Source organism: Zeus faber (genome assembly GCF_960531495.2).
Source record: "Zeus faber genome assembly, chromosome: 5".
Taxonomy (NCBI): Eukaryota; Metazoa; Chordata; class Actinopteri; order Zeiformes; family Zeidae; genus Zeus; species Zeus faber.
In genome coordinates, this window is record NC_137192.1 from 7,526,756 (window position 1) to 7,552,934 (window position 26,179).

Consider the following 26,179-nt stretch of genomic DNA (forward strand, 5'->3'; position numbering starts at 1 on the left):
TTATTGGGGAAATATCATAAAATGGTAGATTTACCATAAAATGCCCACCAGAGCATATTTCTTTCAGAGACGGAGCGATGAATTCTTCTGCATTGCAGCGCAGGGTCCCCGGCTTTAATGCCGCTGCAAACCGCAGCGGAAGTGTCAACATCGAGTGTCAACACGCAGTGGAAAAAAGGAAAAAAGTCATTTCAAGTCGCTCTCTCTCTCTCGCGCGCTCGCTCTGCCACCTTTAATGTAACTGCGAGCGAGCTACGCCCTCCGCTCGCAGAGGCGAAGCAGCGGAGGTAGACGCCTTTGTTGGGAGAAGGTAGAATAACGTGCTTATTTACTGTCAGTCACTCTTTATCATCCGCCTCCTTCCATGCATCAGCGGCCGTGAATGCGCTTGGAGTCTTTGACTTGGAAAGCCCCCTAAAGCAAACGTTCTCTCTTGTCGAGGCCTAGATTCGGTGGATGGTTGAGGGTAATTGCTTCGGGGGGGGGGGAGGGGGCGCAATGCCAGGTACAATGCTCTGCTAATGCGTAAACTTTGATGGGGGTAAACTGGAGCTCAGCTGGTTATTGACTTGTAACACCTGGGAGCTAACACGACGTGCCTCTCACAATATTACATTTCCACAGCAGACCAGGTCAAAAGCCTACACACCACTGTTGTTAGCTTCATCTAATCTCAAGCTCAAAGTTAATCGGAGGGCGGCCGTACTGTAGCGTGGCATGGCGTACCTCAACGGCGTCGGTCATTTCCCACCATTAATGATCCGTGAGATGAAGCACTCATTGGCAACAAGCACCATTCTGGTTGCGGCCGTGGGAGGTGGGGGTTGATATCAATTATGGCCACATTCAAGGATCGTCAAAGCGTGCGCCATGGGTGGGCATGGGGGTCCTGCCGGCTCGGCGGGGTGTCGGTCTGTCGCCGTGGCGCCCGGGATCCGGGCCTGCGGTCCTTTGCTGGCGGCTGCGTCTTGTGCCTGCACCTGGGGGTTGGTTGTATGTGCGCGCCCCCGGGGTGGGCGGGGTCTCCTCGTGCTCCCTGGGACTGGGAAATGCTCCTCGGATTTGGGCGTGAGGGTTGCTTCACAGCCGTCTGGCTACTCTGGGGGCCTGGGGGTCTTCTGTGGCCGCAGGGCAGGGTTATCCTGCAGCCGTAGGGTGTCGACAAGGCTGCGGGGTTCGGGGGGGCTTCGGGGCCGTTTCTGCTGCTTTAACATAATACCGACCTTCTACACGAGTACCAATGGGGATAAGTCATGTACACTCACATCTTTCACATCTTGGACATCTTGGACATCTTTCACACACACACACACACACACACACACACACACACACACACACACACACACACACACACACACACACACATACAGACGGTCACATCACACACGCACACACCACCACACCTGCTTGGAGTGCACCCCAGCACCCTCCTGGTTGCATTCCTCTCCTTTCCTCCCTCATTTACTGCCGTAATTATGACAGGAAGGGGACACGTGACCTGTTGTTGTTCCAGTTTTCCTGGACCTAATTCATTGTCTTTCAATACATGTTGTTGTTCAATGTTTATGTTTTTGTGTAAATGTTGTTTGTTTCTGTGTTTATTTGTCTCACCCGTGGTGAATCTCCAACAAGCAGTAGTGATCAGTTGTTTATAGACCCAAACATGATAAATAGTTCTCCAAAGAGGGGGGTTGGTGGTGGTTCTCTATAACCAAAAACTGTCCTCCTGTCATCCTACAGGTCATCCACAGGACAGAGTTATTGCAGCAGTTCTTGATGATTTAAGAATTAATAAAGAGTTGCATTGCAGGTTGAGAACTTGAACTCCACTTGCAGACTAACTCTGTCCTGGATGCAATGGCATACAAATACCCTGTGTTGTAACGCCCAGCATGCTGACAGCACAGGTTAAAAACATTTTTTTTAAAGAAATAAAAAAAGAAAAAGGAAGCGTAAGAGAATGCTCAGGTGTCCTCACCCCCGCAGTTTGAGTACCACGATAAGTACGTTTCGTACTTATCGTGGTCCCTAATTGACCGGTAACCTCCGAGGGGGATGACAAAGCAGTAAATCGGACGTCTTGGGAAGTCATGCCTCCCTCCATATCTATCTCCATCTCCATCCTGCTTGATCCTGGCATGCAGGGGTGGGGGGAGGGGGTTGATTTACGCAACGCTGACAAGGCCTTTTACTCTCAAACACAAGGAGCTACTGCAGGCGTGGGAGGAACCACCGGAGAGACGGGACTTTTCAATTTATCACCAGACCCCCACTCCCTCCTGTAAAGCTCAGTTGCTTTCCTACTCTTTTCCGCCGCCCTTTTAAAGCCGTCAAGATCGTCAAGATCATAGCTCAACCCCCGCCGGACGCCCAAGGGCCCGCCTCCTGTACCCAGCTCAGAGGAGGCGATGACCTAACCTGCCCAACCATCCCCCACTAGCACCGCCCCCGTGTATAGATATCCTGAGCTGAGACTTATTATTTGGTGGAATCGCCAAACTTTTGATTACCTCGCTCGCTCTCTCTCTCTCTCTCTCTCTCTCTCTCTCTCTCTCTCTCTCTCCGTCGCTCTCGCTCTTTTTGGCATCATGGCTGAATAATTCCACTGATAGAATCTTAACCCCTGTTTTCACAGCACTGTTTTATTTACCGTGTTAATTAAGTAGAGAGGCACACAGACACCAACACACACACACACACACACACACACACACACACACACACACACACACACACACACACACACACACCACCAATCAGCATTCACCGTCACAGAAAGTGACCGCTTTGTCAGCGGGAATGTACAGGCGGGCTTTCAAATCGCAATGTGGGCACTGATTTTGATTAATTCCTGGACGGGCTTTTATTTTGAAACGCCACCAGCCGGTCGTCAAAGTAAAGGCAGGTCAAACGCAAGCCCTTCGCGAGTCAAAGCCACTCAACAGACAAACAGAATCTTCCATTACCCCACTCTTTTTATTTAAAAAAAAAGTTCTCCCCCATGACTGATAATGGGATGGTGGCTTATTTTCTGTTCGATATATATATATCAAATTTATTAGGCAGTTCAAGGGAGAAAATATGTCGGGAGGCGGGAGATCAAAACAAACCTTTCAAAGTGGCGTTTGATGGCGCAGAAGCGAGAGAGAAGGGGGGAGGTGAAAGACAGAAAGGAAGACGGACAGAAAGAAGAAAAAGAGGCGTGTGTTTAACGGTGTCTCAAAGAGAACGCGAGAAAATAACACACAAACTCAATGGAAACGAAGAAATACATGAAATAAATAGCCAGGCTTTTACCCTCTGCATGTACAGGCGCCAGCTAGCCAGCGAGCTAGGTAGCCAGAGAGCTAGGTAGCTAACGCAGTGACTGATGTTACTCGGCTTTTTGATCTCGGGGGATCCACGGCAAAAACAAAACAAAACACCCCCTCCAAAAAAAAAACGAAGAAAAAGAAAACCCAACTGCGTCCAAAATACATAATAAACTACTTTCCCTCCATTCGCCATTCACGGCGGCAATTTAACCAGTGCAAAGACGGGGGGGTGAGCCGTGGCACTTGTGTTCGTCATTTCACCTGTGAATTATTGATACTTACTCCTCCACCATCGCTCCCTCCCTCACTCTCATCCCTCTTTCTCTCCGTCTCTCTCTCTTGCTCTGTCTCTCTCTCTCGCTCTCTCTCTCTCTCTCTGCAACTCTCTCTCTCTCTAGCTGTCTCTCTCTCTCTCTCTCTCTCTGCAACTCTCTCTCTCGCTGTCTCTCTCTCTCTCTCTCTCTCTCTCTCTCTCTCTCATTGCATATCTCTGCATCTGTCTCTCTCTCTCTCTGCATCTCTCTCTCTCTCTCTCTCTCATTGCATCTCTCTCTGCATCTCTCTCTCTCTCTCTGCATCTCTCTCTCTCTCTCTCTCTCATTGCATCTCTCTCTGCATCTCTCTCTCTCTCTCTGCATCTCTCTCTCTCTCTCTCTCTCTCTCTCTCTCTCTCTCTCATTGCATATCTCTGCATCTGTCTCTCTCTCTCTCTCTCATTGCATCTCTCTCTGCATCTCTCTCTCTCTCTCTGCATCTCTCTCTCTCTCTCTCTCTCTCTCTCTCTCTCTGCATCTCTGCATCTATCACTCATTGCATCTCTCTCTCTCTCTCTCTCTCTCTCTCCCTCTCTCTCTCTCTCTCCCCCTCTGCATCTCTCTCTTGCACTGCATCTCTCTCTCCCTGTCTCTCTGCATCTCTCTCGCGCTCTACCTCTCTCTCGGGACAGGAGTGACGGGTGTCTCCCAAGATAACGTGGGGGAGGGGGCCGGGGGCCGGCGGCCGGGGGCCGGGGGGTGGGGGTGGTGGTGGTGGGGGGGTGGTCGCACAGACATTTTGTCTGGACCACGGAGAGGGGAGGCTGAGGGGACGGTAGCTGAGCGGTTGCGATTCTTTCTTTACTTTCTTTTTCCACCCACTCGCTCCTTTACGATTTGACTATTCCGCCGAGGAACTGTACCCGTTTCTTTTTGTTTACCCCTCTCTCCTGCTAAGAAGTCAGGGAGGGGTTAATGTACACAAAGCTCCAGATATTTTCCCCCCAAATGGCCTTTTACGGTTGTGCGAAGGTCTAGGGTGTTGCGTATGAGATGCACCGCGGGGCCGTGGGGTCCCACAGGACGGAACAGGATGGTAGAGGGGGATGCGTGTGCGCGTGCAGGTGTGTAGTTACGTTGAAGTATCGCTCTGGCCAAATCGGGTCAGAGCGCGTTCTAGTTAAAACAATATGTCGGCCGATTTGTTCCCCCGCAACCACGCCGCTGCCTCGTGGATAATGGATGCGTCTGCGGTGACACTAGTGGCGGAAGGGCGGCGGCGTCTCCCAACCTTTTCTCCTTCTGCCACGGCGCCCTTTTCACAATGACATAATAACGCAGAACTGTGCTTATAATCGGGGCCTACTACTAATACTTAGTGATGCAAGACTCGCAGACGATTCGCCCGTAGCGAACAAATGTTTTAACTGACTCGGGATTCGGGAGTCACTCCGGCGAAAGAGTGAATCTTCCGCTGACAAACTGAAAATCATTTCTGAGGAGTAAATTAAAGTCAAAGGGCTCTAGGTATTTCGTGTACTTCATATTGAATGTGATCGATTTTATACTTTGTATTCCACCAAAAAAAATAATTTACTGTATAGGATTCCATTCACAACTGGCAGCCGAAGCCGACCTTCGTTTCCGCGTCTCGTTCATCGCTGACTGGAAGTCCCTCCCTCGCTCACTCAATCAAATGGAAAGTTGACTTTGAGAAATCCACTCATTTTTCTCAATATGTCCAAATCTGAAAACGGAGCCAAACCTTTCACCGCTACTCATAGTTCCAGTGTTAAAGTTGAGCTTGTCCAGGTGAGCACAGAGCTGCTGTTCTGACTGGAACTGATGTGTTGGACGAGCAAACTTGATCTTGTAACACCAGAGCTAATATCCATGATTTATGTGTTTTTGAGCGATTTTCATGGCACAGTGGTTGAAAAACACTGCCTTTCATGGTTTCCTTGTAACTAGTGTGACTATGCCGACATCGTATTGGTTGTTAGGTTTGAATCGTGTGAAGCATGTGATCCGATCCCTTGATGAAACTTGTATCTCATGTAACCGAGTGGGAGTCACTTTACACCTGTAGGGTGTAGGGCCGAGGTGTGACCAAATGGCACTGTCCACAACCAGTTTTACAGTGTATTTTTATTGGTCGTAGCAGTGGTGTCGTAGTAGCGTTAATCATAATAATAAATTATTCTATTAAATTAATATAATATTATTGTCATTATTATATTTTAATTATTAATACATTTTAAAAGTACGGTATTATTATTATAATTATTATTATTATTATTACAAAAATAATAATAATATACTTTTACATTATGATTATTACATATTTTTTCAACAGATTTTAAATTGGAACAACTCAATCCTATGAAAAAAAGACAATGTTCAGATTGACGTGAGGTTAACAAGATCTCTATCTATGAAATTATTGCATTACTTAAACAGATACTTTTTAAGTTTAACCCATGTGCAAAACTACATGCATAAGTTTTGAAATGTGGATTAAAGCCTAATTTTCTTCATTTTGTGTGGACTGGAATCTGCTTTGTAAATAACTTTATCCAAATTGTTGCATTATGCATTGTCTGGAGTGGCCGAGTCGTTCTGAGTGCAGACCATAATAGCTTCAGTCTCTAGGCTAACTTTGTCTCTACTTTCGGCACCGTGTGTGATCGGCGTTCCGAGCCGAATACTCCTGTTAAATGGCTCTATTGAACCAGGTGATTGCCCCTTCAAGTACTAAGTCTAAGAATAGCGCTGGGCGTGAAACCGTTTTTTAACGACCTTTTTTCGACAATGGAATTATGGGGATTTACACGTTTTGTGTCAGAGGCGGAATATGTGCTCTCATATGGGTGAATATGTGCGAATATGGGAGCGATATGAATGTCATGTAAGTGTCGAAATACAGACAAAGTCACGTCCACGCAATAAAGCCACGGTTGCCCCTTTTCATACCCCTTTTCTTCCACGTCAAACCATTCCGGTGCGGGAAGCACGGTTGCGTGCGGGCGATCAAGATTCTCACGTTCACCACGCGAACAGTGACGTGCACCAAGCAAGCGCAAGTGAGGAAATATATACGCAGAATAAAAAACTTGTTTCGGGATTCTCATCATGTGAAATACAAAGTGTGCCGTGTGAGCGTGTGAACTGGTTGACGCCACGTCATTGTTTCCACTGCCCGTTATTCTGAAACCGCAATACATAAAAATGTTGTCCGAAAAATGTCCTGTTGCGCAAGGTCCGATGACATCATTCCGCATAAAAATTGGCCATGTGCTTCTGCATCATGTGTACACGTTAACAAATGAGGTTAGCTACAATTCAAACAAACGTTCCAAATAACAATTAAAAATGAAATTAATCGACTCTGAGGCAAATGTATCTTTCTTCATCTGTCCATCGTTCATACCGCCGCTCACACCGGGCATATTCTGCGCGCGAGGGCTGTGAAAGCGCCTGCAAAAAGAACGTGGGTGCGTAGCTCTTTCAGTTGCACGGCTCTACTGCACCCTCACGTGTGGATCTTATTTGCACTCGCGGATTTTGGCCCTGATATGCCAGGCCCGTCACCGGTCCGCGGGCCGGAGGTTGGAAACCTCTGTGATAGGGTACATAATACCTAAACGGCCTGTGTATGATGTGTGTGCTTTGTGTAGACTTTGATAGAAAAGAGCGCTCAGAGGTGAAAGAGCGCACACATCGTTTTCCACCTCACAATCGGGCGGCCCCCCCCTTTCATATTTACAGTTTGCGGATTCAGCAGTGCATTGGGATAATTAAAATTCCGCGATGCTTTGATGAGTCGGGTCCATCCTTGATTTCCCGCAGTACCTCACTTTCAAGGGCGCAATTTCCATTTTTGCTTATTATTTGGAAAATGTCATTCTTTTTTCTCTTTTTTTTTAAAGGCCACTATGACCTTTTTTTAAGCACTCTTGGCTGTTGTGTAAAGGGCATAAAGCCACGGCTGTCCAAGATATCTGGAAGTCATGTTAAGAATTAATCAACACTTTGGGAAAGAAAAAAAAAAAGGTTGTTGTCATCGGGAAACGATCCTTCGAGAAACGTCTCTTTATTGCCCGCTGCAGCCTCGTGGCACTGGACCGATAGAGCGTTACCGTTACCTTGAGTATTTCCTCCATTTGTATTCAAATATTTTTTTGTCCTTTTTTTTTTTTTTTAACCGCAGGGTTTCCATCCTGGAGAATGGCAACCTGCGATTATGGAACGCCACCAAATCAGACACCGGCCTTTACACCTGCATGGCGAGGAACCAGTTTGGCGTGGCGAGCAGCTCCGGGGGCGTCACAGTAAAAGGTATTTTTACTTTTTTTGTGTCCTGCCGGTTCAAAGAAAGAAAGGAAAGAAAGAAGGAGGAGGAGGAGGAGGAGGAGGAGGAGGAGGAGGGAGGGGGCCTTGACTGCTATCGGGACAATCTGAGTCTGGCGTGGGCAATTCGTCCTGACAGCACGCTGGAATTGTCTGTCACTTCAATCCGGTCCTTGAAAGAACCAACCGGAGGTACTCAACGTAATGAATAAAAAATGGATAAACGTAGAAGAAAAAGCGCTCATCTCTCTCTCTCTCTCTCTCTCTCTCTCTCTCCCTGTCACTCTGCGGCTGGATAAACCAGGAATAGCGCAGATTCTGGTCATTTTTCTCTCCGTAGCATCATCGCAGGTAGAGACAGACAGACAGACAGACAGAGAAGGAGAGAGAAGGTCGTCGGTTCAAAACGACCTGCTGGTTGTTTTTTCTTTTCATCCGTTTTGGTTTTTTTTCGGGGTTTTTTTTCCCAAAAGTACATCGGTCGAAAAAACGGGCCCCAACGCCATTAGATCATCCTGGAAGCGCCTGGAAAGGAACGCGGATTACATTTCTCGCTTTGTTACTGCGACTTATTATACTTCATTAAAAATGAATGCCGCGGTGTGTGTTTGGGTTGGCTTTCTTCCATGCGCACTGCTGTGCCCTCCTGTCCTATTTCCACCAAAGTGTGTTTGTGTGTTCGTGTGTGTGCGTGTGCGTGTGTGCGCGTGTGTGTGTAATTGGGTGGTAGGGATGGGGGTGGGGGTGGTTAGTTACTTCTCTCACCTTCCCTCATCCCTCCCTCTGTGTGGTGGGGGAGGGTTGGGAGGGTGTGATGACATATTCAGTGAACTGTACACCCTTCCCGTGACCCCATTTTCACCGAGGTTCCACGGTTCATTTGTAATATCGTTTTTTTTTTGTTTTTTTTTCTGTTTGATCTACCGTGACCTTCCTTGTTGGCTGGCTTTTCGTTTCATTTATAGACGTATTGATCTCCGCCGTATTGGTCCAAGGGGGATTCTGGGGTGGCGGTGGGTGGTGGGTGGGTGGTGGGGCGAGGAGGGGGGTGCACCTCATATTTCAAAGTTTGCTATTGATTTACATGTATCTCTCGGTGTATTCCAGTACTTGCACCGGCAGCCACGGCTATGTATTTGTATTCTTTAAAAGCAATATCTCGGACGTTTCACCCAAGACCAATTCCCTCCAGATCCATCGATATCTTATTATGTTAATGGTACATCTATATATAGGAAGTGACCCTATTAATAAAACAATCAACTGATTAATTGATCTTGAAAATAATCGTTCGTCGGCGCCCGAAGAATATTGAATGGAATATCGCCTTTTATACAGTAAAAAATTCCCAAGGCCGAGCTCCCCGATAAAATTTCGCCTCTGCGTATATGTTCTCCTCTACTTTCTCAAAGTCGGCCTCTACATTGGCACAGCGCGACTCTATTCATCAAACAAACGACCGATTAATTGATCTGAAGAATAATCGTCGGCGCCGGAAGACTATTGAATGGAATATCGTTGTTTATGTAACATTCCCGAGGCCTTTCCAGCTCGCCGATAAAATATGGCTCCTGCGCATTTGTGTTCTTTCCTCAGTCGGCTGAAGGTCTAATCAACCAAACAATCGAATCTAATTCATCAAACATTCGACCGAGTAATCGATCTGGTGAATAATCGATTGGCGCCGCCCGAAGAATATTAAATCAACTATTGCTGTTTACAGAACATTCTCGAGGCCTTTCCAGCTCCCCGAAGAGAACCGTTTCTGCTTATTTGTTTTCCTGCCTCGGCTCCCTCGAAGTTGGGATGGAGGCTGGGCAGCCTTGTAGCTCGTGAAGAAGACACCTCCCTCTGGTCTGCGGCAGTCACCCGTGAGAGACTTCCCCGATGCGCCGTCAACAGCTCAAATAGAATTTCCTCGTGCTCCAAAGTCAAGAGGTTTCTGTAGCAACCCCGGATCGGCGGCTTCTCATATTGAGATGCCGTGTATATAGACATCTGAAGGAGCGCGGGGCAAAGCGTTGATTGACGTCACTCTTGATTTGCCGTGATCAAAAACACAAGGAAATGGAAGGGGGGAGGAAAATAAACCTTCTGATCTCGTTTTCACAGGAAGGACACCGCGGCGTCGTGTAACAAGACTCTATTTTGGAGCCACCTAGAAGCTCTAATGTTCTGAAAATCACCATCGATACTTTCACCATCCTTTTATTGTTACATTATAAAAGACGGATGTCACAGCGTGACCAGGAGATTCATGCTGGTGCCTCACTGCTTACTCCAATTTGTGGCACCGTCATTCCCCGACGATCGCGATGGCTATAGACCCGGGGCCTAATTGAACCCAAGAAATATGAAGGCATAGAACCGGCGCATTATGTTGCCGCTAACTGCTGCGAGGTCTGTGAGCAAGGAGAATTGGCGCCCCCAGGCAAACCTCCTTTCGCCCGTTTGTCACACAAGGAGAAATGAAAACAGCTTGGAAGTATCGGCCGTGCACAAATGTGTGTTCGTGTGCGTCGCGGGATGTGTGGGGAAGGTAAAATAGACCTTCCCCACCAAGAGACTGCAGAAAAAAGTTTATGTAGCATAGGGCGTGAGACGATTTGAAGGCTCGAGTTTCGGTTTACACTCGTCGCATTCTTGGCAGGAAACAGAGCCAGGATGCTCCAAATTCAGGCGGCGGGTCTTGGTGTGGTGAGGGGCGGGTCGAGTGAAACCACGATACAAAGAGAGACCTGTCAATCAAGGGAACTCTGCTACACCCCTCTTCACGCTTAAATATCTTTTTTTATGAGGGATATTTTATGAAATCACAACCAAGATGTCCTTTAGAAGATGGAAAGTTGGCTATTTAGACCCTCAAGTCTGGATAAATAATTTTTGATGTTCAATTTTCCATTGAGTCTGAGGTTTTCTGGAGCCAACACCTTGTGGCCAACAGCGGAGCGGCAGTTTGACACTCAGCCGTAATGGTTGCCGCTTGGTAAAGCCTGACTCTTGGCACAGCTGGTTCTGTTCAATGGCCTATACGTGATTTTCTAATCAAGCCCAGAGGAAACAACATTCCCATCTGTCTCCCACCCGTACCAGAAAGCCATGCGCATCCACTTGATTATTGCTGTGGAAAGGGAATAGCGGCTTCTATTTTACATTTTCTGTTGACGCGCTTCCTGGGCTCCCACCATATCTGAAAGCGTTTAGATTCTTCTTCTTTTTTTTTACCTTCCTTCTGGCCTGATGTATAAACGTTTCCGCACCGCTCTGTCACAATTGATATTGTTTAGAAAATGGGATAGGGTAATTTGCACTCTTTCATTGGGGATTGGAAACCTGTTTAGGGGATGGAGGGCTGGGGGTTGTTTCTGTTGTGGGAGCAGCCTCTCATGGGCGATGACAGTGGTTTATTCCAAATGACTTGGTGGTGATATGAATACTGAAAAATACCTCGAGAAACATTCATCGCCTCCCCGCCCCCTGCATAAAGAGCCACCCGGGAAAGCCGGGGACAGAACAGTCACAACAAATAAACCCACCTTAACGTCTCCCATTATTCCAACACTGGGGGGGATATTTAGCAGATTAATTGGACGTGATTATAGACATGCTCTCTGCATTTCAATTACACCGGAGATGAGCTGCAGCGATTGAATTCGCTGTTCTATAATTAGGGACGGCGGAGCTCCAAACTTTTTGGCAACCCCACCCCCATTCAAGAAGCAGGAGGGGAATTTACGAAGCCACTTCACCCCAAAAAGAAGCCTGTGGTCTGATCGGCCACAACCACATTCTTTTCTGCACTTAAGGATGGTTGTATTGAAGATACTGCTAAATAAAAAGGCTTGCTGAGCTCAGCAGAGTTATCGCACAGCTCTATAACTCAATCCAGCTGGGGGGGGGGGGGGGGGGGGGGGTCTGTCTTGTTTTCTTTATAAGACATATGGTCTGGACTGTTCTGCTGCTGCTCTTTCACCACTTTCACCATTTGGATAAAATTGACCTTGACAAAAGAAATGCATTGGGAAAAAAAAGCATTTTTGTTTTAAATCGCAGTGGACGTAGCCGGAGCTCTGTCCAAGTGAACTCATTTAAAGGGTGAAAAGGCGTTTTGAACTCTGTATGTAGAGTAACCTGCAACACCTGCCCACTGGCAACTTGTTTCTGAGAATCAGAAAACCTAAGTACTGAGGCTGATTGACATATACTGTACGTATACACTTGCATAGTCCCTCCCTCGCCCATTTGGAGAACAGTACTGTTCGTTTTTTCATTTTATTTTCAACGTTTTGAATAGGGTGTTTTGGAAAACAGTGACGTTTTTAGAATGTTTTGAATAGGCCATTAAAAAAAAAAAAGATTTTCGATTTAGATTTTTGACATCTAGACAGTCGGTTATTTAGTCAGCACATTTTAACATCCCTAGTTTCTACATGTGTTTAAATAGCATAAATGGACTTTAAATTCGAATAAAAAAGATTTCCATTAAAAGTTCTCGTTTGCTTGGTGGCCCTCCAGGCCTGTACAATAATAGAGGAAACACTGCGTTCGGTTCCAAAACATGTATATTTTTCATTAAACAAAAGCAAGATATATATAGTATACTGTATACTGAAGTTGCTTTTCAGCTTTGATAACCGCTGCTCCTCCCGGTGATAATTCGTACTTGGGGGCGTTCCCAGGCGCCTGCGCATTCACTACGTCATCGAGGGGGGATTTTATTACAGGCAAAATCCTGGGCCCTAACATGGCCCAGCCGGCCTTTCTAAGTGGCTGCATCTGTACATCGTGGCATAGATCCTTGAAAGTCCTTGACCAGTGATAATCGTCCAAGGACATGAATCGTTCAGGCTCCACACAAAAACTCTCATGAACTAGCTGGAACTTTACGGCCACGTTCTGTCCGGGGTCACGTAGAGTCTGTGAATCATCCAGGTCGTTATAGGCCTATAACACTGATTGACTCGTCTAACGGGACTTTGGGGATAATGAAATCGTATCATCCTGAATCTTCATCTAAATTCAATGCCACAGTATCTGTACTCTTAATGTGAAGAAAAAAAATGAAATCAGGACTGATGCGGACATTTGCTAAATTGGTAACCTCTTGGCTGGAATATTAGGAATGCCTTTATAAAATCCTATTGGCATATACTGTGTGTGTATATATATACAGTGTATATATATATATATATATATATATATATATATATATATATATATATATATATATATACCAATCAGCCACAACATTAAACCACTGACAGGTGAAATGAATAACTTTGCTCATCTCATTCCAATGGCTCCCGTCAAGGGGTGGGATATATTAGGCAGCCAGTGAACAGTCAGTTCTTGAAGTTGGTCTGTTGGAAGCAGGAAAAATGGGCAAGCGTAAGGATCTGAGAGACTTTGACAAGGACCAAATTGTGATGGCTGGACAACTGGGTCAGAGCATCTCCAAAACGGCAGGTCTTGTGGGGTGTTCACGGTATGCAGTGGTTAGTACCTACCCAAAGTGGTCCAAGGAAGGACAACCGGTGAACCAGCGCCAGGGTCATCGGCGCCCAAGGCTCATGGGGAGCGAAGTCCAACCTGTCTGGTCCTACAGAAGTGGTACTGTAGCACAAATTGCTGAAAAAGTTGATGCTGGATATGATAGAAAGGTGTCAGAACACAGTGCATCACAGCTTGCTGCGTATGGATCGGCATAGCCACAGACGGATCAGGGTGTCCATGCTGACCCCTGTCCACCACCAAAAGCGCCTACATTGGGCACGTGAGCATCCGAACTGGACCATGGTACAATGGAAGAAGGTGGCCTGGTCGGATGAATCAAATTTTCTGGCTTTATGGCTGGGGTTAGGTTCCGATCCGATGGAGCATCTGTGGGATGTGCTGGAACAACAAGCTCGATCCATGGGGGCCCCACCTCGCAACTTACAGGACTTAAAGGATCTGCTGCTAACGGCTTGGTGCCAGATACCACAGGACACCTTCAGAGGTCTTGAGGAGTCCAAGCCTCAACGGGTCAGAGCTGTTTTGGTGGCACGAGGGGAAGCTACACAATATTACTGGTTATTCGTGGTTGTTTAAATGTTGTTGCTGATCGTTAGATATATGATATGTGATGAGCGAGGGAGGACTTCCTGAATGATGAGTGAGAGTCAGAACAGTCAGTTCGGCTCTTAGTTCTGAATGGAATTTGCACAAAAATCTTTTAGTTCTGTCAAAATGATTCATTTTGCTGGATTAAAATGTGTATTTCACTCACAGTGATTGTTAATAGTGCCCAGACGGTGGCGAAAAAAAAGATTGGGAAACACTGCTCTTGTCATTAATGTCAGGTGAACATGAAATTAAATGGTACCTGAATCTGACAATAAATTTGGATATGGTTTGATGTGGGTTTGATGTGTTTCTCTTTTTATTGTGAAATGGTCAACGGCACCATGTGCAGACTGAATTTTTCAACCTTTATGATCGTCCCTTGACCATCTGCCTTAAAGTCAAAGTGCTTTCACAGGCGATTCTTGTGGTTGTTGGGGTTGGGAGCATGAGGTGGGTAGATTTTAGTGTAACTGTGTTTTTTGCAGTGCTCCTAGATGTCACTGATTTCAACTGATGCAGTAGAAAACTAGTGGGTTGAGTTTTTTCTGACAATTGGCATTCATTTGGCACCAAAATATTGTTTCTTGTGACATTCCTTGTCAGGCTTGAACAATTATAGTACTGTTTATTGGAATCCGCATGCATTTAAACACATTATTTGGGCACTACACCAAATGTTTAGTTGTTTGGTACAATGGCGACATCAAAGCTACTTTGAAGGCTGGATTAAAGTCTGTGCTACTAACTACAGGAAAATAAAACTGTCATTCTGCTAGAAATCTGTTGGAAAGGGTGTTGCAGTCTAAAAGGAACCATTTAAAACCTTCTGGATGGTGTTTTGGAATAAATGTTTGGGCCAGAGATTACCTGGCCAACCGAAAAAACACAGCATCTTCCACTAAGCTGCCTGTAAAAACACACGGGAGGAGAATTTCATCTTTTCCAAAGAGTTTACACAGAATACTACCAAAATATTGTGTAGCTTGTGGAGCCAGTTCTTTCAGACAACTTGACAGCGCCACATGCTTTCACGGCTTAAGCAGCCAATCCTTTCTGCCCTACCTGCTTTGCTGCTTGCTTGACTTCCTGCTTTGCTGTACTCCCTCAACCTCCCCTGCATCCACCTGCTGGGCTCTATTGTTCTATTCATTCATTCAAGCTCATCACTCCAATATTTCTGGAGCATTCAGTATGTCTACAGTATGTTTGCTGTACACCTCGCCGGGAGTGATGAGCAGTAGAGCACAGATGCTTCAAACTCAAATAAGGCAAAATAAATAAAGATGATATAAATTAGTAAGTCTTCAGTAAATCTAAGAGCTGTTTGTCAGAAATTAACTGAGAAAAATAGAAATGGTCCACAATCCTATAAAAAAATGTCAAATGACAAAACATAAGTGTGCATTGGACGTGCCCTTTTGACTTTGCCTTGATTTTATGCGGAAATTTGTCTCTTCTGCATTTTTTTAAATTTCCTAAACCCAGTTGTATTACTGTAGAGTGAGCTCAATTATGCAACATAAAATCTGATTATGCAAAATCCCCAAAAAATATTAAATGAATGAAGCCTCTATGAATGTATTGCATTAGCCAGCAAAGTGAGTGACCCCCATCAGAATAAATTCCTTTCATTCGTGATGGCAGTCATGCTGGACTGGAGCAGGGGTGGACAGTGCCTGGTGCTGAAATCATCGTTAATTAGGAGAGACCTGAATGCAGAACTATTATTCCTAATTGAATTTAGTGCCTAGATGTTAGCGTAAGCAGTATTTCCCAGTTGAAAATTGGTGATGTCAATGAATTTCTTATGGTGTGGATACAGAACCACCCAAAATAAAGGTTGTATTGAAGAACTAAATGATTAAGGTTATTGCAATTTCCTATTGCTCTCCATTATCAAGCAAGTCTTTTTTTGTTTTTTTCATTTTTCTGTTTTATATGTGACAGAGTTCCTGAAGGGTTAGGATATATTTCTGCATGACTATGTATAGCCGGTACCCAAACATGAGCCCAGAGGGAGAATTTAAGTAGCCTAAGGGTTTGCGTTCAATTTAATTAGGAAAATACCAATAACGCTGCATTCAGGAAACTCAGCCCGACATCATCTCGGCGGCTTAGAGCACCAAAAGTAAAACGTAAGCTGATTATTACGTCAAGACGCTGTAGATAATCTCCTGTATTACATGTCACAAAGTGTGCATGGAGGAGTAGCATCAAGTGGTCAGTCCGTAGCAATTAATTGAGTGTCCATGAGGGTTTCCTCTACTCTCACTGGGACTGGATGGAGGACTCATTTTGCTTTGCTTAGCTTTGGTTCCAGTCTTGGTATCCATGCAGAATCTTTTTGTGATGTGAACACTGTGTAATTATTTCACATGCATATTAGAGGTACCGTTGTTGGCTTCTATCTGCCATGAATAGTTCAAAGCACTTTACCAACTTAACACCAAACATCACAGTATGATTTTAGCCATTTAGTCAAATGGGCAGAATTGGGCAGAATAGCCCCAGCAATGGGTAGAATAGCTACACTTGGTATGGCAGATCTTTCCCATTTTGGCAATTTCGATATGATTTTGGGCTCGAAGAAAGAGCCTCGAAGAAATACTCTTAAGCCCCTAAAATGTGAATGCGATTTGCAATAGGGTCAGTGTGGTCATTTGCGCGGATATGGAGACCTTTTGAGGTGGTGGCCATGTTTCCAAAGATTGGCATGTTTAAACCAGATGTTGGACTTCTTAGTGGAGTTTCTTCCAAATAGTTGCAAATACAAATACAAGGAAGAATTTCCTATACTGTACGCTAGTCTTAGACTTCAATCTTTGAAGCAGGCAACCGATATCTGTCAATTCAAGCTCATAATAGTGATAAAAAAGGCTTTGAGTAGCAGTTATAGACCTGATCACCGACAATGGAAAATGTCATGATTTCAGGTGAAAAAAGGTTATTTTTTATCTAACTAATTTATCTACTGAGGAAACCATAGGCTTTTGGACCTTTTTAAATGTTTTTGTACTTTCAAATGATTTTTTTTCTCTCCAAAAAACGGATGCAAAAAGGTGCAAACTTGGTGCAAGAAAATTTTGCACCATATCATTCCAAAACCTTCCTTTTGGAACCAGAAGTTGTATGAAGGGACTAATGAGCAGCCATCTGTCAATAACAGCAGGTTGCTGCAGATGTGTCACTGGCGGTAATATGAATACAGCGTGGAGAGTGGCCTGCGAGTGTCTGCGCAGCCCAAGGTTTCATCCACTGCTGAGGTTTGTCCTTGAGATCCTGTGTTTTTTCTTTTGTAGCCATGAAAATAACTGTCATTTGTTGCTACAATTGCCCCACAAGGGTCCCTGACAATAGGAGGTTTTTACATTTAGATTTAAGATAAAGATAAAAATGTGCCCCACAAAAAACAAGCCGAATAAACCGAGAAATGCAAAGGGCACTGAAGTTATTGCTGTCTGAAATTTAGATTTTGATTGATATATATATTTTTTATTTTACTTCAGACACTTAAGAAACTATAGATAGGAAACACAAGAAAGAAACATTAAAAAAAGAACATGTATACATGTAGAAAAAGGAGCAGGAAGAAGTAAACACGTACTGTATTTTCTCCTATACCTATTTGATATACTCTTGATCTAATTGAGCTATTTACATAAATGGAGTTCATTTTTACTTTATATTTACTGTACGTTAGGGCTGTCAAAGTTAACAGGTTCATAATGCATTAAGGCAATACATTCTTCACGCCGTTATTTTTTTTACGCCATAAACACATTTTCAGTTTGACAGTTTTACCTCTTAAGAAAAATATTTGTTTTCTGGAGTAAAACTAAAAAAATTGCAATTTATTGCGATTAATCACATGATTATTTATTGCGGTTTATGACAATAAATCACAAAAAAATCACTTTGAGTTGTGACTTTGTTTGACTACGACGTGTGAAGTACAATGTGTTCTTCTGGATTACGATGGCGGATTATGGCGCATAAGATAAAAAAGAGCGGCAAATAGGCGCCTTGAACCTGCACCTGGCCGAGATAGGAAGCGATTGTTCCACTTCTTCGACGATGAAAGCATTGACCCGCCGGTGAAAACCATTCACCAGCCAGAGAAAGGTGCTTTTTGGTTCCCCTTTCCCTGAAGCCTGCATTAGCGATGAAGCGGCCATGTGGATCTGAGCTTGAAGGGTTGCTGGAGGTGGTGGCGGCTCTGCACACACACACACACACACACACACAAACACACACGAACACACACACACACACACACACACATATATATATATATATATATATATATATATATAAAGTAAATATAATAAATACATCTCGGACCACATGGTGTCAACACACGACTGCACATACATTATTCAAGCTTACGCTGCACATACTGCACGATGGGGAGAATTGCCAACCTATATGTTTACACATCCCACCTCAGCCCATTACGGCTGTGAAGGCTTCTCCACAGGGGTGGGGGGTCTTTCTCCCCTTTGTGCTCCGTAGTAGAGGGGGGTTAGTCGGGGTTGCGCATTACTAACCTCACCACAGATGATGCCGCCGCTGCTTTTCGCAAACAGTAGGGAAACCCAGAGTGAAGGCGTGGTGGTGGGACCCAGCCGAGGGAGGAGGGAGGTCATTCATTCAACTGTTACTGTGTTTCACACACACACACACACACACACACACACACACACACACACACGCACACACACACACACACACACACACACATACACACAAACACACACACACACACACACGTACCTCTCCCTGAGACAGCCGACATAATCCCCCATCCCCTGCTCAATTATATAACGCCCGGTAAGGTAACAAGGCATTATACAGGGACGGGTATCAATCACATCAGGCTAGTGTGTGTGTGTGTGTGTGTGTGTGTGTGTGTGTGTGTGTGTGTGTGTGGGTGTGTGGGTGTGTGTTGGACCAAACCTCTATCATCCATAGACAAGCACAAGCGATGACAGAGGAGGGTAATAAGGAGACATATTCCCAACGCCATCGTCACAACAAATCCCCCCCGAGGCGGCGGAGAGCCACAACGCAGGCAACAAATGTTAAACAATATGGAGGTCTGTCTGTTTTCGGGGGCGTTGACTGTTCCATACTTTGTTAGTATTAGTATTAGTATTAGTATTAGTAATAGTAGTAGTAGTATATTAGTATCTTTTTTAGGTCCTTCAGGTGCTTGAATTGCTTGAATTTCTTCCTCAGAAGTTGACATAGTGGAATACCTTAACAATAGCCCCCTTTTGTGCTGAAGTGCTTAAAAAGTCCTTGAAAAACACAGAGATCATTGATAACTTGTGATATTCCTAATGGTTGTGATATTCAAATCTTACCGTCATAAACATTTTCCATCACTTTTATGACATAGATGATGTCAATTTAATCCAGCATTCTTGGAAATAGACAGTTACTGTATACTGTAATAGTAGATGACAGTGACATTAAAAATATATATATACGAGAATAAGATTATATATTTTTTTAATTAATAAAGATCACATTGAAAATCGCTTATATTTGCTTATACTTGAATTTCATTTTTTGTAATTCCAGAATGAACCCTGTTTTTTTCTTAACCTGGAAAGATAAGATTTTAAAAATACAACTTTTCATTCTACTTTGAGAAGCTGGAGGCTAATGTATCTGAAAGGTATGAGGTTTTTTTGTTGTTGTTAGTTTTTTACTGTCTTGGAGCTATGCTGCTCTCTGGTATCCTTTGTGTTGCAAAAAATACGCCTTCAAAAGGTCCAGCACCAGGGCAAAAAGAGACCCCCCATTTTGTGCTTTTATACGCGTTGCTATTTCATTTTTTTTTTCTACACCCTCTCATTATTTTGTCGGCACAGCAGAGCATGTTTTTTGGGGGGGTTTATTTCACCCACTCTTTCCAAGTTTGTGGAACAAAAAAAAACAAAAACATTCTCAAATCCTTATGAGAGGACCAGTGCTCCTGCCCTGTTTTCAGAAAACCCAGCAGATAAATGACACAAATCACCCTGATACAAGGAAGCTGTTGGATTCCCTCCCGTTAAAGGCTGCACTGGACTCAGTCATTTTCCATCGTTGAATTAGTCCGCTTTCCTCCGCAGCGGCCATTTTTTTTCCTCCAAACCGAGTAATCACGGCGCCCCCCGGAGGGCGAGCCAACACCCGCACGTCCTCTCTCTCATACCCTTTCGGTCTCACATCCGTACATCTACTAACACTCCTCCCCCCCAACTTATTTCTCATGTTACAGCACGGGCACAGGGAGGGCTTCACCCTCCCCCCTTGCAGTGGTGTGTGATTTTGGGGGATTTGCGAGGTGCGGTGGGTGGGATTTGGGGAGTTCCAAGGCAGAAGGATGAGCTGACAGTGGCATGCGGGGAGCTCCTTTTTGGGTTTGGAGGAGGGGGATTGGGCGGGGGGTTGGGGGGGTGACACCCCCACCACCGCCCATCCGACGAGCCATTGTCGGAGTGTTACTGTAGATTTATTTTTTTTTTGCTCTCCCCCTCCCCATCCTCAGTTCCATGCGTGCTTTGTCCCGTTCTATCCTTCTATTAAGTCGGGCTGACATATCTATAAGGATGATGGAAGGGCTCGGCTGCGCTGGAGCCATTTGGCGTGTGGAATGTTAATGTTGGGGAAGGGAAGCGAGTGTTTATGGAAACCCTCAAAGGCCATGTATTCACGCATTTTTTTTGTTTCTGTTTTCCCCTGATAATTTAGGAATTTTCTTTTGTTTACTCCAGATCTCAAGTTATTTTTGTCATTGTCATGCTATTATAGATGTTCTTGTCGTCATTTTCGCGCTGTAGCGGATATTGTTTCTGTCGTCACGCTATAACAGACGTTGTTCGATGATAAAAAACATCTGTTTCAGAATGATAATGACAAAAACAGCAGCTGTTTTATAATGATAATGAGAAAAACATAATCTGTTATAGTGCGATAATGACAAAACAACTACATATGTATAGCGTGATATAACAATTTGTTATAGCATGATAATGACAAAAACAACATGGTTACAGAATGATAATAACAAAAACAACATCTGTTATAGTGCAGTAATGACAAAAACAACATATATTATTGGTATAATAACAAAAACATTTGTTACAGCATGATAATGACCATAACATCTGTTGTAGTGCAATAATGACAAAAACAACATATGTTATATTGGTATAATAACAAAAACATCTGTTACAGCATGATAATGACCAAAACAACATCTGTTACAGTGCGATAAACCTGCTACAGCATGACAATGACAGAACAACATCTGTTTTAGTGCGATAATGACAAATAGGTGCCAAACAACATCTGTTATAGCATGTTAATAACAAATAAAAATAACAAAAACAACTTCAAATCTTGAGAAAACAAAGTAAAATGGAGATGGAAAATGGAGTGGATGGAACATACCTGGGTGGCCTGGGGTAGGGCTTGGGTAGAAGTAAAGTTAGAGCTGTGTCTTTTTTTACTTTGGTTTATTTTGTTGTTGTTGTTTTTTTGTTCATTGTTGTTGTCATTTTTTTTCTTTCTTTCTCCTCCCAGAGCCCACCGCCATTGTCACGCCGCCGTCGGTGCTGGACGTGACGGTGGGCGAGAGCGTGATCCTGCCGTGCCAGGTGACCCACGACCCCTCGCTGGAGCTCAAGTTCACCTGGTTTTTCAACGAGCAGCTCATCCCTTTCGACAGCCCCGGCGGCTACTTCGAGAAAGTGGGCGGAGTGAGTGAAAATCATTCTCAAGTCGTCGTCTTTGTTTCGCCGTCTTGACAAATGATGACATAGTGTTACAAATTGTGACATTGTGACCCCCCACACACAAAAGATTCAAGATTCAAGAGGTTTATTTGTCACACACACACACACACACACACACACACACACACCTTGTCAGGGCCGCTGCGGATCCGCGGTGAGCGATTGGAGAGCGATGTTTCACAGCGGTGTGCCAGGGAGCGCTAATATTTCATTATGCACTCTCGCTGAAAACCACGCTATCAGACGGCCATTGATTTTTTTTCTTCCCAAAAGTACCCTTCGGAGAAATCTGTTGCATTGAATATATTGCATCTAATAGATTCAGTCGCAGTGGCTGTGGGATTTATTTTTGATTAATTTTATTTTTTTAAAGAAATAAATCTACATATACAATCAGCAAGGGAAAGCAAAGGAGAGGAAAGGAAAGCAAAGGAACGCTACCACCATACTTTCTTTTGTTACTTACTACTGTTGATTAAAATGCTAAAAATGGCAGACGTAAATGAAGTATCTTTTCAGCTGCGAACCGCTCACACGTCAAATACTGTAAGATAAAATCTCCCTCCTTCCATTGTGCAGCGCGAGATTGCCACGTCTTAATTTCCCCCTTTTTTTGAGCAGAGTAGCAGACCCCGCTGCTACTCGACGCTGATTAAATCATAATGTGGGCAAAGGGGGAGCGCAATTAGAAATAGGAATAAAAAGGAGCTTTAGAAAAAAAAAAAAAAAGACTATTGTTGCAATCGAAGGAGCTGTTAGACCATCTATCTTTCCTGCTTTTTTTTTTAAATCGCTGAAATAATGAAAGCACACACACACACATTAAAACTTTGCAGCCTTTTTTTTTTCATTTCTTCTTTGCCATGAATATATTCGCTTCAGGATCATGATGATTAAGTGACATGCACACCCACACCAGGGGACACGTGTGGCCTTCCCCCTCGGAATACAGAGACGGCGGCTACGTGATGAACGACGGACTGAAGAGTTGAAAATCCATATCGTGAAAACGATTCTTTTCTTTCGTATCGCTGCTGAATTACAATATCTTTGTCCTTTCTCTTTTTTTTTTTTACTCCAGCAGCATTCCGCCGGAGACATCATGATCCGCAACATCCAGCTGGGACACGCCGGCAAGTACACGTGCGCCGTGCAGACCAAGGTGGACAGCATCTCCATAGCGGCTGACCTGGTGGTCCGAGGTAAAGCAAGTACCACGTCATACGATCTATACAGTCTAGTTTACAGCCTATACCCCGGACCAACACTGAAGAGCGACTGGATGGAACCTGTGTTTAGCTGTGAGCGGAATTCAACACAACACAACACCCGTGCCCACCAGTACTTTCTTACCTGACTGAAGCACATTTTTCAAGTATCTGTCCTGTATGTTCTGCCATAAATATATATATAGTAGAATATATATATTGAATTGTATTTCATTTTTTTATATATAATTACATTTTTTTCTTTTTTTCTTTTTTGTTAAGTATATAAGCAGAACTGCTGCGACCAGGTGCATCCATAATCAGAAATGCACGGTCGAAATCGTTTCAGAATGCACACTTGCACACTAACTACCAAGGCAGTGAATTTTTCTAAGAAAAAATGTGAATAAATAACCTAAAAATAAAACAATTTGCCTATCACCTGACAAATGACAAATTGTGCTGACTGCGCAGCTGTCACTGCAGCGGAGCGTCCGCTCTGGTTGTTGTTTGTAGTGCGCGAGTTCCACTCGTGATGAAAGGTACGACTCTTTTTGAGACTCTTGACGAGTCACTCAGTAAAAAGAGTCGCTTGATTTGACTCTGTTGGTTTAATGCACGGTGGGCAAGGGAGGACTTCCGGTGAACAGTAAGCCAGGATGAGAAGGGTCGGTCAGTCTGAGTTATGTACGGCATTCTCACAGGATTATTATTTATTTCTGTCAAAAAACAATATTTTGGTGGAATGCAGTGTCAGAACGAATCCAGATTCTATAAAAATACAATTAGTTATTTCCTAACCAAACTGGCTTGCATTTATGCCAAGAATCACTATGTATCACTGCACTAATACTGTATTATAGGTTATAGACTTGTTATATCAAGGCATCACATATGACCAGTACTCCTACTTTTAATACTTTAAGTAAATTTAAGACCAACTTCTTATATATGTTTTCTACTCCAGTAGAAAGATCGGTGTGGCACTTTCATTTTTATGAGACTCATTTGGTGTCGGTATATTTGTACTTTTACTGAAGTGAAAGGTCTGCGTTTTTGGGTTCAGGGATGGAGGGATGGAGTTGGGGGGGGGGATAAATAATTAAGAAGCGCGCACACACACCCACACCCACATCCACCGTCGACGTAATTCTGAGCCGCTAGCCGAGGATTTCGCGTCAATATGACTAGCGCGATGTGCTTCCTGTGAGGGTGTGGGTGTGTGTTATTGAATTTACATTCTATGTTTCCATCGCTTTGACTGACTGTCCCCCCCCCCCTACTACATCTCCCCTTCTCTCTCTCACCCCCACCCCCACCCCCCTCACCCACCCACCTGCCAGGACCCCCGGGACCGCCCACCGGCATTCATGTGGATGAAATCACTGACACCACCGCCTTGCTGTCCTGGAGGCCCGGGCCCGATAACCACAGCCCCATCACAGTGTACACCATCCAGGCCCGGACGCCCTTCTCCCTGGGGTGGCAGGCCGTCACCACAGGTACATCCAGCCCCCCACTCCCCCGGGGGGAATATGAAAACGATCGGAAATACAGTTGTTTTTTCTTCTGACTATTGACCACCATAATCATCGTCCTCGGAATTGATTTACTTCTCCGTTATGATACTCCTTCCTAACCCCCCCACCCCCCCGAGTCTGACGGTAACCAATTTAAAAAAATGCAGATTTGGCTTATTAAAGTTTAAAGGAGTTGTGTGTAGGATTCACCTGCTTGTATCACCCAGTTCGATACAACTTTTTCTAACTTAATTTAACTTCAAGGTTTAGATTTATCATTGATTATGATTAGGTTTCTTGTAGATTGCCAAATTCGTATGCTCCCTTGTTTATTTGTAGGTTTATTTTTTGGGTTTATTGTTAGTTATTAGGTTTGTAATTCCATAAACCTATATTTTATTTTTTTAAATATTGCTATCTTCTCGTTCATTTTTAGGTTTGTTACATACTGCCATTTTTTCTATCTATCTATCTATCTATCTATCTATCTATCTATCTATCGATCTATCTATCTATCTATCTATCGATCTATCTATCTCTATCTATAGTCATGACATCAGTAAACTCATGGAAAGAACTAAATAACAACTGCCTTTGGAGATTTTGAAATTGAAGCTTTTTTTTAGGCTAACTTTGCCCTTTAATGTGCCTTTGGTTTGTTGTGTGTGTGTGTGTGTGTGTGTGTGTGTGTGTGTGTGTGTGTGTGTGTCTGTGTGTGTGTGTGTGTGTGTGTGTGTGTGTGTGTGTGTGTGTGTGTGTGTGTGTGTGTGTGTCCTTGTGCATGGTTCCTCCTGTCCCTGTGCACCTGTGGACTTGGATGGCTCAGCAGGCCTGTCAGCCTTGAGGACAGCAATATACTGTTGAAGCCAAGTTGACACAGCCCGCAAAAAAAAAACAGCCCGCGTGGACGGCGAGTAGGCGGATGCTGACAGGGAACGTTTTTTACTGTTTTTTTTGTTCCTTCTCCCCTCTGCCCAGTTCCCGAGGAGGTGGGGGGCCGGCAGCTGACAGCTACAGTGATAGACCTCAGCCCCTGGGTGGAGTACGAATTCCGAGTCCTGGCGGGCAACGTCATCGGGACTGGGGAGCCCAGCAAGCCGTCCAAGCAGGCGAGGACCAAGGAGACCTGTACGTACCGCCACCATGGACGGACAAATATCTCTAGTCAGAGATATTAATAGTAATATCCAGTAATCCTACACACAATTCATGCCTTATGTTGTAGTGTTTTGTGCATTTTATTTATTAAAGCAGGGAAGATTTATTTGTACAGCACATTTGGTACACAAGGGCAAGTCAAAGTGCTTCACATAAGGCATGAAAGACATTCAAAGACATTCAAAGCATAGAAATGAACAGATGAAAAAACATAATTACAGGTTAAAATGCAGCTGACAATAGGCCTACACACTTAGACAGGACAGGACTAACCCTAACCCAAAACCTGCTTTGGTCGTTGGTACTCCCAGACTCCCATTTTTGTCATTGGGACCGACTTTGATAGTGGGGACTCTAACCGGGCCAACTCTCTTTCACATGGGAGGACGCAAACCTTCACCAACGTTGGACATTGGGACTCTAAGACACTTTAGTTAGGAGACCCGACACAAACTTTGGTAGTTGGAACTCTTAGGA

At 44.3% G+C, this 26,179-nt stretch overlaps 1 protein-coding gene across 1 annotated transcript in view; it reads left to right on the forward strand.

The window, feature by feature from the left end:
• Nucleotides 1-26,179, forward strand: part of cntn4 (contactin 4) — a gene marked incomplete at its 3' end in the record, with an annotated part of 137,279 nt that overhangs the window by 105,307 nt on the left and 5,793 nt on the right. Inside the window, exons 11-15 of the mRNA XM_080001588.1 lie at nt 7,782-7,909; nt 21,605-21,780; nt 22,898-23,018; nt 24,368-24,526; nt 25,523-25,672. Of these exons, the coding sequence (XP_079857714.1) occupies nt 7,782-7,909; nt 21,605-21,780; nt 22,898-23,018; nt 24,368-24,526; nt 25,523-25,672 (734 nt within the window). The remainder of the gene's footprint in view (nt 1-7,781; nt 7,910-21,604; nt 21,781-22,897; nt 23,019-24,367; nt 24,527-25,522; nt 25,673-26,179) is intronic.